Source organism: Macrobrachium nipponense, chromosome 45 (genome assembly GCF_015104395.2).
Source record: "Macrobrachium nipponense isolate FS-2020 chromosome 45, ASM1510439v2, whole genome shotgun sequence".
Taxonomy (NCBI): domain Eukaryota; kingdom Metazoa; phylum Arthropoda; class Malacostraca; order Decapoda; family Palaemonidae; genus Macrobrachium; species Macrobrachium nipponense.
Genome location: NC_061105.1, coordinates 3,833,138 through 3,845,959, shown reverse-complemented (window position 1 = coordinate 3,845,959; position 12,822 = coordinate 3,833,138). Strand labels below are relative to the sequence as shown.

At 45.0% G+C, this 12,822-nt stretch overlaps 1 protein-coding gene across 4 annotated transcripts in view; it reads left to right on the top strand.

Annotated features, from left to right (window-relative positions):
- LOC135214299 (MAGUK p55 subfamily member 7-like) overlaps window positions 1–12,822 on the top strand; it is a 43,031-nt gene that overhangs the window by 18,810 nt on the left and 11,399 nt on the right. For all 4 annotated transcript variants that reach the window (XM_064248450.1, XM_064248448.1, XM_064248447.1 and 1 more), the window contains 2 exons: window positions 11,786–11,953; window positions 12,535–12,731. In XM_064248450.1, the coding sequence (XP_064104520.1) occupies window positions 11,786–11,953; window positions 12,535–12,731 (365 nt within the window). The remainder of the gene's footprint in view (window positions 1–11,785; window positions 11,954–12,534; window positions 12,732–12,822) is intronic.

Sequence of the window (12,822 nt, the reverse complement as noted above, 5' to 3'; positions counted from 1 at the left end):
TCGGGGCGTGTTGCTTTGGCAATTGGCCCGACTTTTCCGTGGATGGAAGACCTGACGTCCGTCCTGAGAGAGCTGACGAAGAAGAAGAAGAAGAAGAAGAGGAAGGTGTCGTCGTCGTCTTCATCGTCTTCTTCGTCGTCTGTTGCCGCCTCTCCCCCTTCGACTTCTAAGGCTTCCAAGCCGAAAGAAGAAGAAGGCTGCCTCCTCCCCCCCTCCCCTAAGAAGGCTCCTGCGGGACCTTCGAAGGGCCCGTCTCTCTGGCGTGACGGGGGGTGCTTCTGCTGGTCCTCCTGTTCCCTCGGGAACAGGGTCCGTCTCTTCTTCTGAGAAGAAGAAGAAGGACGGGGACCAAGGATGTGCTGGCTACTGCTGGTACATCCGCGCCTGGTCTTGGTAGCACTGCTGCTAAGCCAGGTACCGGCTCGACTTCTCGTTCGCGAGAAGGTCCGAGTGTACGGTCTCCTTCGGGGCGACCGTGCAGCTAAAGTCAAGACGCCTGAGCTCGCTCACGTCATGACCGAGGCACGGAGCAGAAGACTGTCGAGAATCGCGCAAGTGGACTCTTCGCCAGGCCAGCGGCCGCTCTCGTAGCGACCAGCCGGTACCTCGGGCTGACGTGACGGTCTCCTGACCAGGCCACGGGTTGAGGCTGGGAAGAGGTCCCCTCGACCAACGGCACCAGCTTCGGCTGGTACCAGCGGTTTGACGAGACCGTGAGGACGCTCACCGGTCTCACCGCGAAAGCGAGCTCTGCAGATCACCTGACCGTCGCTCCCACAGGGACCGGACGGAGACGGTGGCCAGCAGCAGCTCGTCTGACGCACGGGATCTGGGGTCGACGTACTCAGTCGAGCCGCTCGCCACAGGTGAGCGGACACGGCCAGGCCTGCAGATAGATCCCCACCGCGGGTTGGTGATCGGCTGCAGCCCCCCCACGTACGCTGGTCCTGCCAGCGAGGGCGCGGGGGGGGAGCGTCAGTCTTGTCTCTCCATATACCTTCAACTTCCTCGGGCTACACCGGGAAGAGCGAGGTATCTAGGAGTGAATCGTGAGAGGTGCGCCGCTCACGATCCGTCACGATGCCGCACGCAACCAGGCATGGTCTTAGGACCAGCCAGGTCGTACGCGCAAGTGGCTGGAGGTCGACCGTCAGGGGTCTGTTGCTGTTCCTCCTTCTGAAGGAGGAGGGTCTCGAGAGCTGCTCCTGTTGGAGGGACTGGACGGTCCTACTCCTCAGGACGCTGTGACTCCCGAGATCCAGGAGGAACTTTGCCCAGGTTATTGCGCTGATTCGTCAGCACAACGACCTGGGGGAAGGATCGCCGCTACCCACCATCTGAGCCCACGTCCCGGCTCGAGTCATTTTGGGGCCCGAAGAGGGAACCCAAAATGACGGTGGACTGCCGCGATCGGAGCCTGCAGACTCAGTCCTTGACCAGGTGGAGAATTTCGTCTCAGGACGAGAGGACTCACTTAAGTCAGGACGGTCTTCCAAGCTACTCCTCCCCTCTGCAGCGACAGCGGAAGTTCTACGTGCCATCAGTGGATCCAATACCGCCCAAACAGGTTAACCCGGAGCTAGCTAGGCTAACTCCAGGTGGTGTCCCCTGCAGTCAGATCCTGTCGGAGAACTTGTGGTTCTCGCAGCAGGAGGCACTGGGCCTGGAAGCTACTGCTATGGTGGCTTTCCAGGCAGTCTCTTGGTTGGATCTGTGGTCCCTCACAGTATCCAAGGTCGCGGCCGACTCCGGGGGTGCTGCCCTCGAAGAAGACCCCGACTTCAGGAGACTGTGCCAGTCTGGAGGTAGGGCCATCTCCTACCTCGGCCCATCAGACGGCAAACCTGTGGGCCAACTTGGTTCTCCGTCGTAGGGACGCTGTCCTTACACGAGTAGCCAAGGGGGCCGGGCGGGGTGAGGTCGGTAAATGGACTCCGTAACGGACCAATGAAGAGTTCCTCCGCTCTCTTTCCCGGAGAGATGGTGGACGCTGCGGTGGAAAGACGGCGCACTGATGACAGTGACCGTCTGGTTCACCAGGCAGTTACGAAGGTTTCTGGGCAACCTCGTACAACTGCGGCTAAGCCTAAGAGTTTAGCTAGCGCTTCCTCGGCTGCTAAGACGGCTGCTCCATCGAAGCCCCGAGGAAAGACTCTTCCTGCTTCAACTTCTGGTAAAGGAGCCGTAACCAGCCCTCCTCCCAGCCTCCTTTCCCCGAGGAGGTGCTGGGAAGAAGTCGAAGCGAGGTGGGAAACGCTAGGGACGGCGTTCCCCTCACCAGCTGCCGGAAGTGGGGGGGTGCCTAGCGAGCCATTGGGCAACTTGGCAGCGCTACGGTGCCGAGACCTGGATAGTAGACGTCCTTCGGGAGGGATATCTACTACCCTTCGAATCTCGACCACCCCTCACCTCCAACCCGGTCCATCTTCACACTTATGTGCTGGGATCCTCAAAGGACGACGCTCTTCGGCAGGAGATCAAGACCATGCTGACCAAACGAGCTGTAGAAGTCGTAGTAGATCGGTCACCGGGCTTTACAGCCGCCTTTTCTTAGTGGAAAAGGCCATCGGGGGGCTGGCGCCCGGGTGATAGATCTCTCTCCCCTGAACGATTTGTTTCGCCAGACTCGGTTCAAGATGGAGACGGCACGTTCCGTGCTGGACTCCATCAGGGAGAACGACTTCATGCTTTCGGTGGACCTGAAGGATGCGTATTTTCAAATACCCATCCATCAGTCCTCCAGAAAGTACCTCCGACCGCTTCATCTTCGACGGGACGGTGTACCAATTCAGGCACTTTGCTCGGTCTCTCAACCGCCCCACAGGTGTTCACGAGAGTGTTCACGTGGGTGTCTGCTTACGCCCATTCGCACGGGATACGTCTTCTGAGGTATCTCGACGATTGGCTGGTCTGGCGAGTCTTCCCGCTCGCAGTTGCTGCAGGACAGGGATCGACTTCTAAAGTTTTGTCGCGATGTGGGATGTGATAAACTACGAGAAGTCCGATCTCGAACCCAAGCAGAAGATGAAGTACCTGGGTATGCTGATCGATACGGTAGCAGCTCAAGTCCGCCCCGCAGACTTGAGGATCAGCAAATTCAGGGAGGCAGCCGGCCGGTTCCTGTCTCGGCAGGAACAGGCAGCTCAGCAATGGCAAGTCGTGATCGGCCACCTGTCGTCACTCGAGAAGTTAGTTCCTCACGGACGTCTTCACCTGCGGTCTCTCCAGTGGAGACTAAGGGAGAGTTGGTCACAGGTAAAGGATCCACCTTACTTCCCCGTGTCCATCACGGAGAAGGTGAGGCAGGACCTAGCCTGGTGGCTCGACGACAGGAACCTCTTAAGAGGAGTGCCCCTACGCACTCCCCCCCCCCCCGGAGATGCTGCTGTTCTCAGACGATCGACCGAGGGATGGGGCGCACACCTGGAGGAGTTGCTGGCTGCAGGTGTGTGGGACCATCACGACAAGCACCTTCACTCAATGTCCTGGAACTCAAGGCAGCGTTTTACGCTCTCCAAGAGTTCCAAGACCGCTTGATGGGACACTCGGTGGTGTTGATGAGCGCCACACCACAGTAGTGGCATACGTCAACAAGACAGGGGGGCCTAGTGTCTCTCCCGCTACAGTTGACTGTTGCAGGTTGCACGTAGTTGGGCCCCACGGGGTCTCACTCGATAGAGCTGTCAGCACGCTACATTCCAGGCAAGAGGAATGTAGTAGCGGACAAGCTCAGCCGTCGGGATCAGGTAATAGGGACCGAGTGGTCCCTACACCCCAGAAGTGGCGGAAAGGCTCTTCAACCTGTGGGGGCGTCCGGTCATAGACCTGTTCGCCACCCGGCACAACAAAAAACTTCAAGTTTTTTGCTCAGCCGTGCCGGACCCATGGGCAGCTGCAGAGGACGCTCTTCAACACCCCTGGGACAACCTCTTCGTCTACGCCTTTCCTCCCTTTTGTCTGATTCGGAAAGTGATCAGCCGAGCGCTGGTCACTCCCAATCTCAGGATGATCCGGGGTGGGGCTCCCAAACGACCTCAAGCCGTTTGGTATCCGAACCTGCTGGCTTATTCTTGTAGAAGAACCGAGAGAGATGCCCCACTGGAACACAACCCTTCTAGCCCAGCCACACGTAGAGCGGTTACCACCGAGCAGTCCAGTCCCTACAACTTCACGGCTGGCTGTTATCCACCATCTCTTGCGAACGAGAGGCTTTTCTCGCAGCGCAGCAACAGAGATGGCTGGACACGTCAGACAGTCCTCTGCAGCTGTGTACCAGGGGAAGTGGTGGGCCGTCTTCTGTGGTTGGTGTCGTAGACGGGGTCTATCTCCTCTCAGAGCCACTCTTCAGCAGGTAGCGGATTTCCTCGTGTTTCTTCGCCGAGAAAAAAAAGCTCCTCTCAGTACCCACAGTTAAAGGATATAGAGCTGCACTGGCACTCGTCCTAAAAAAATCCAAAACTGAGGGGACTGGACATCTCGAACTCGTTCGAGGATCTCCTTGCTAATGAGGGAGCTTCGAAAGGTCTTGCCCACCCAGGAGCTCAGGCCCCTGAGTGGGATGTGACTCTCGTCCTTAGGAGTTTGACTCGAAGACCATTCGAGCCACTCCGAGTCGTCAGACAGGGATCTGACCCTCAAGACCCTCTTCTTGCTGGCCCTGGCATCGGCGAAGAGAGTAGGGGAACTTCATGGTCTGTCCTTCAATGTTAAAAAAACATTCCAGGGGCTGGGGATCTGTGACGCTCGATTTCGTCCCGATTTCGTAGCTAAGACTCAGAATCCCGTCGATTCCCTGACGACAGGTTCGAGTCTTTCACAATCCCCTCCCTAATGGATTTCACCGACAACGATACGGATGAGATGCTGCTTTGTCCTGTGAGGGCGCTACGGCGCTATCTGAAGAAAACTCTGACACTACAGGCCTGAGTGTCGACGCCTCTTCGTTAGCACTGGGGTTTACCAAGAAAGAAGTATCCAAGAACACGCTTTCTTTCTGGCTGCGTGAGGTGATCAGGAGAGCGTACGAGGCTGATGGTAGTGATGACATCCGTACGCTCCGACCGAGAGCCCACGAAGTCAGAGGTATTGGACCCTCTTTGGCGTTCCGCAAGAACTTCTCCGTGGCGCAGGTCCTGAAGGCAGGTGTCTGGGCCAACCAGACTACCTTCACGTCCTTCTACCTTCGGGATATTGCCCACAGTCCTTGGATACTTTTTCCTTGGGACCTGTGGTGGCTGCTCAACACGTTGTGTAAGCTTACCCAGCACCCGAGCAGGCAGAACAGCATCGATTCCTGGTGTGACTGTGGAATGAATGGTTGAATGAGAGTGCGACTGGCTTCTCTTCTCCATCTTTCTCTTCTCTCTACCTGTGGGGGCAGAGGGTCACGGTCGTCACCATGCTGGAAGGAATCCGATGCAGGTAAGCTACTCAACCGAGCCCCAATCTATCCCTTTAGTTAGGGATAGAAGCAAATATCCTCCACTCCCTCCAACAAGGGGAAGGAGTGGATGCTACTTGAGACAAACCCATAACTTTATGTTGGCTCCTGTACAGGAACAAGTTCTTGCAATGCTGGTACGAAGAGATACGCTTGCCTCTCTCTTAGTACTTGGCTCAGAGGTCTGACCATTGATCCTGCGGTGCACACCCCGATCAATCGACAGAGGTTTGGATCCCTCCCTTGCTCTTACGACCAGGGAGGCATTCCAAGGTTGGACGAACACCAGTCTGTTCACAAAAAGACTCAGATTCCAACCCACCAAGAAGTGAGTCTTCCTATTGTTAAAGGACCGAGGGTTTGGATTACGTATCGGGAACAAATGACAATTTGTCGAAAATTGCATTTTTCCTAACTATACAAACCTGAGGTCCTTTACATATAGTCCCACCTCATACCACCCCTCACGCTGCAACTTTTTGCATGGGCCTAAAGCAAAAGTGATTCTTAAACCGCCCGGCGGGGCGCGCGGCGCGCGCACAGATCGGACAAGCAGTTAACTACCGTTCTCCCCTTGTTCGAAGCTTACGACCGTCCCAGCTGCCGCTAGTTACCTTCCTATTGTTAAAGGACCTCAGGTTTGTATAGTTAGGAAAAATGCAATTTTCGACAAATTGTCATTTTTAGTGCTACAGTGGGGGCATCGCTTTCTTTATGGCACGATCGATCACGGATCCAGTTAATCACGGGATTTTTTCTTGGACCGTTTCTCATGTTACATCACTGGTATGAATCGCTGCATCACGGGTTTGTTGTGTTGCGTATGCGATGTTTTTTCAGCTAGGCTAACCCTCGGCCGTGGTCCGATAACTACCAACATTCATTTCTTTAAAGACTCATATAATGATATTAACTGACAATAAAGGTAATAAAACCATTCTCACCTAATATATTATTGTCCTATCTTCGAAATAAATAGCCTATTCAAGGTTTATGTACGACGTTCATTGGTAGGCTAAGCGTAGTTGCAGTGGGATAACCACCAACGTACACAAACATTCACATTATGATATTAATTGACATAAAGGAATAAAACCATTCTTACCATATATATTATAGTCATATCTTCATAATAAATAGCCTATTCGAAGAATAATTCCACATCATTGCACTCAACTTATCGTCGGAGTGGCCAGCCACAAAATGTAAGCATATACCTTTAAGTACGAAAATGGTTTATGTATACGGTTTGCGTTCAAAGCGGAAACGTTTTTTGTTTTGATAAACTTTTAGAAATTTTTAATAGTAGATGGTAGTGTAATTACAGTAGTAATAACATTAAGGCTAAAATTAATTCGAACTTCATATTATTTTGGCAGTATTCGTATATAACTTCTCTGAACAATGAAGTCATACAAACGCTATTTGTCATAGATTATCGTAAGTATTGCTGTTTGTTATTGGCGACGAAGCGTAAACGAAATACATAAAAGCATTTTTACCTTATATATTATCGTCATATCTTCATAATAAAAAGGCTATTCGTGGAGTAATTCCATATCAGTGAAATCAATTTTATCTATGCGAGGCCAGCCAGCTGACAAAATGTACGTACGTATATGAAAATCAAATTATGGTAGCGTTCACAGCAAGATTATCTTTCGAAATTTTTATAGTACTATTCATGCTACGTAGTAATAATGTTTGGAATATACGTAACATTAATTTTCAATACAAAAATATCATCGTTATTTTGGTATTGAATAATAGTTTAGAATTATCATACATACACTGCATTGTTATGGGTTTGTGCCAGTGATAAACAACCAAAATAACGTTCTCCTTTAACCTGTTAAGCGTCCTCCCCGGATGAGCTCGCTGCTAACGTACCGTCACGTTTTTTTTGTAATCAGCGATCATAGCACTGATGATAGTTTTTCAAAGTTAATATGATTTTATGTTTATTATTCTTACTGTAATTAAGTGTAGGAAAATTCTCTCTCTCTCTCTCTCTCTCTCTCTCTCTCTCTCTCTCTCGGAGTCCAGTCACTCGGCAAAGAAAATTCATCTTACACTCCCGCTATTGGAAGAAAAGTTTGTATCATCACTGGAGGATTCAGAACTATAGGGCTCTCATTCATCAAATAGGGTTATCAAATATCAGACTCCTCATCTAATATTTGAATGATCTCACCTGAAGAAATACGCCATCCTCTTTGGGACGTCATTGTGAAAGACGCGAAATCCAATTTGTCTCGATAAACGCCCGAAGCGTATTGAAAGAAAACCAACAGGGACAGGCAGTTTTTTAGCATAAGCGACCACCAGGAAAGAGTTGCCAGGCTGGAAATAAGTTCCCCGTGTGCTGAGAGTGTTACCAAATGATGTTCCTACACTTTCTATACGAGTAAACGTATTATTACGGGGCTGACGGCTTGACAAGCACAGTCAAAGTTTTGAACGTAATATCCCGTTGAAGGCGCTACCGAGTAGATCTAGGTAAGCGTATTATTACGTGGGTGACGCTTAACAGGTTAAGTCAACGCGTTTAGGAAAAACATGACATAGAATCGACTTTGCGACTTCGTTCACTTTGATATTTTTAACGATACAATAACTATCATTTGTACTACTAAAACCATCTTCACATAAGTAATTTTTCGTAAGATATGTGTTGTTACAAAAGCTAGCTTATACATAAAAGGCTTTTATAATTTAAGTCACCATATACATATTTTGTACCCAAACTCATTGTGGGGAAATTTACTACTGTTTCCTCGGATATTGAAATACTTTAGCATCATTCAAACACTTTAATAATATAATGCATAAATACTAGGCTATACATATTTACATCGTATACAAATACTACATACAGTTATATACACATACTTTTATATACAAAGTTAACAGTTATATACACATATTTTTATATACAAAATTAATCATATGAGTAGTGATCAGACGACAGCTGTGCACTTGGAAGATAAAACAAACAAAAATTTTGTTGTTGTTAGTCGCCGGGATAGATTAACATTTTTCCAGAGATTAAAGAGCTGAATTTTGTTTTGAAGGTATGTCAAACCGCGTTAGTAAATAAAAGATATCATCTTACTAAGGAATTTTTTTTTTCTCTTCTTTTTGCGGAAGAATCTTCAAGCCATTTTGCATTCAAAGTAATGAGAAGGAATCATCTATTCTTCATGAAATCAGTAAAATACTTAGCACTAATAATAAAACTAAAAACTACGTACTGTATGCAAAACACATACATCATCGTTAGCTTCGTATCGTGTGATAAACGTTCATTCTAAGAAATTACAGAGTAGTATAAACTAAACACCTGATTGGTTGGTTGGTAGCCAGGAGATCTGTTATCCAATGACTGCCCTCTGCTTCTGTTCTATTTATAGACATACGCCATGGATGGCACTAGGTTTTGAACGTTACCATGTTCGTGATTTTCTGACTGCTGACGGGCAAAAAATTACTCAATAATTTTCTTTATATAATTATTCCTTCGTGAAAACAATAATATAATATCGCGGTTGACATACCTTCAAAACAAAATTCAGCTTTTTAATCTCTGGAAAAATGTTAATCTATCCCGGCGACTAACAACAACAAAATTTTTGTTCGTTTTATCTTCCAAGTAGTACGTACGTAGTCCAGTGCACAGCTGTCGTCTGATCGCTATTCATATTATTAACTTTGTATATAAAAGTATGTGTATATAACTGTTAACTTTGTATATAAAAGTAATGTGTATAATAACTGTATGTAGTATTTGTATACGATGTAAATATGTATAGCCTAGTATTTATGCATTATATTATTAAAGTGTTTGAATGATGCTAAAGTATTTCAATATCCGAGGAAACAGTAGTAAATTTCCCCACAATGAGTTTGGGTGCATATGTATATCTAAGATGACTTAAATTATAAAAGCCTTTTATGTATAAGCTAGCTTTTGCAACAACATATCTTACGAAAAATTACTTATGTGAAGATGGTTTTAGTAGTACAAATGATAGTTATTGTATCGTTAAAAATATCAAAGTGAACGAAGTCGCCAAAAAAAAAAAAAAAGGAAGTCGATTCTATGTCATGTTTTTTAACTTTAACGATAGTGGTATGAAAAACACCAGTGTGTCGAGCGATGCGTCATCAATATAGTGGTATGAAAAATACACATGGTGTTGTAGCGATACGTAATCACAAAGTACAAATCACTTTTCCCGGACCATCCTCAGAATTTTACGACTCTTCAACTTCAAGATCGATATGGTAAATATTTATATAGTCATACTTATTGTTAAAATTCACAAGTTGAACTGCAAAACATTATTATATTTGATTGTTATGTACATATATTTTTTGTGTTTACGGAATGTTTGTTTGAAAATAATACCTATTAGTGAACATATGGTATTAATTGTCCCACTATTTTATTATAGGTGATCTTAATTATCTCACATTCATTTAACAGTATTATATTAATTATTTTTTTTAAATAAACTGTAATTAATAAATAACAATAATGAAAAACATAAAGGGAAAAAATGTTTTTGCTGCAGTAGTGGTTTGTTTGATTTGATATGCATCTGACCTCACATTTCCGAAATCTGAAAAATTCCAAAAACCGAAACATCGGAATGTGTGTGTACTGCACATTTTTTAAAAACACGCACAAATGTCTACACATTTACTGGCAAATTACAGTACTGTACGTATTTATTCCTGAGAGAGAGAGAGAGAGAGAGAGAGAGAGAGAAGAGAGATGAGAGAGGGCGGAAGAGAGAGAGAGAGAGAGAGAGAGAGAGAGAGAGAGGAGAGAATGATTAAGGACTCCAAGGCGTGTTATTTTTTACAATTATTTTATTATCTAGGGATTTTTTTTTAATCTTGAGATTTTCTATTCAATTCTCGAGATTAATAAGAAAATTACCGTAAATTGATAGCTCAGCACACATCTGAATGACTCGGCCATTAGCAGGCTAAACCACCAACCTTATGAACTTGCATGATACATGAGATACATGACAAAACACAAAACCACTGTTTATTGGTGAAAATTAGGGGGTTGCACGATATGGGAGATTGCACGTTATTCGAGTATATACGGTATGTGATGTTTTTAGCCTTTTATGGAACAAAATCTAGCAAGAAATTGCCATTCCCAGTTGGCAAACACTGGCCTACAAACGTTTGTTTGGTGTTGTTATGAAATGTGGTGTGCGGCGCGTTCTTTAAATTGTACCCATATAAACGAGTTAATTATGTGGCATCCAAAAGCCCTGATTCGTTTACTCTTATGGGAAAGACGCCTAGCAAGGTCAGATGAAGTTTTTACGTGGAATATACTAGTATTAACGTGTTGTGACGAAGGGAAGAGATGTTTCGCTGCATACTGTTGGTAGGCATTATCGTTATTATATTACTGGATTGCACGCAAAATCGTCGCCATCTTTTATCAACATAGATTGTTGGTGAGTACCCATATGATAGTTCTCTTACCACTCATCCTCTCTTTCCTTGTAAAAAAAAAAAAAGAGGCCCACCATGCGTATGTGGCTTCTAGCTGTAATCCCTAGGCAGTAGGCTACATACCTATGTACAGTAGTACATATACTACATTTATTTTTAAGGCTAATTTTGTACAATAACTTTAAAACTGTCTTGAATTTAGTTTAGGTGATAGTTGAAAACATATTTGGTGTTTGAACTAAAGTAGGCAGTTATAAACATTGGAATAGTGGTCTTGGGTGGGTTAACTATTAAAGTAGCAGTTTTTAAGCAATTTTTGAGGGGGGTATCAGGATAACACGGGTATTTACTTATCACGGGGGGGTTCTAGGCCCTATCCCCCGTGGATAACGAGGCCCCACTGTACACTAAAACACACCATATCTTATTTTACTAGAATATAACAATAATGCCATAATCCTTTAGCTTTTAGGTAAAATCAAAGTGTTTTATAATGAATTCTGTGCATATTATACTTTAGAAAATTCTCCTAAATGTTTAGGGCTTGCTTCACCATCTGCCCTGCATCCTGAAGTCAGCATGCAGTAAACAGGACTTTGTACTTTAGCTGAAGAAAAAATAAATATAAATTTAGATATTTTTGGACTTAGAAACTGCCGTCTTATTTGAAATCCATCCAAGCTTATTCAGTTGCTGCCTACTAAAGTACTAGCTGTTTTAAGTGTAAGTGAACATTTGGGTATGTATAGAAACAATTTGTGCAATAAAATTTAATGGGTGTAGAGTTAAAAATGGCTTTTCGTGAGAGTATAATTATCACTCGAGCATAATTTACAAATTTGTCTCATTTTGATGCAGGGAGCCACAATCAAACAAGATGACCGAACTGGTGCTATTGTTATTGCACGGATAATGCATGGTGGAGCAGCCGACCGGTCTGGCCTCATACATGTTGGAGATGAAGTTCAGGAAGTGAACAATTTAAATGTTGTTGGGAAAACACCAAATGATGTGCTTAAGATTTTAGTAAGTATGTTGCTGTTGTGTTCAACGATAATAGGGATGGTGTCGACATAACTTTAGTTTAGCTTCAGGAGGTCATCTTAGTTTTTTAATGTTATCGTTATTAGTATTAGTCAGGAGTTAAACCCTATTCACATGGAACAAGCCCACAAAGGCCATGAACTTGAAATTCAGGCTTCCAAAGACTGTGTATTAGTTTGAAAGAAGTAACAGAGGGTATTATTAGGAAATACAGAGAAGAAATCAGTTTTTAGAAAAGAAAATGTAAAAGAAAATTCTATTATTAAATAGCTATATTTTTGTAAATTATGAAATACATGGAGAATTACATTGCATCTTCACTGGAAATTTTGATGTTCCAGTTGCAGTGCTATATGTATTGCCAATCAAGAATATTGCTGAAACCAGTTAATTTCAATCCAGGAACTACCAGCTCTTTAATTTACCAATTATTCATGTCAAAGTTGAGAATCTGTCCTCCGTTATCTTATTTTCAGTACTATTACATTAATGGAGAACCACTTTGTTGATCTTCCAGTCGTCCTTTCTAAATGTATCTTCATCTGTCCTTTAAATTTTCACAGATGCAAGCCGAAGGTACCATAACTTTCAAATTACTTCCTGCTGGGTCATCAGCGCACCTGCGAGAGAGCAAGGTCAGAGTTCGTGCCTATTTTGATTATAACCCTAAGGAAGACAAGCATATCCCCTGTAAAGAAGCTGGACTACCTTTCAAAAAACATGATATCCTTCATATTGTAACCCAAGAGGATCCCTACTGGTGAGTGCATTATTGTTACAGTACTCATAAGCAGTGTAGTTCTCCCCAGTGAGAAGTTCAATTTTGTTTACCCTATTAGCAGAAGTTGAAG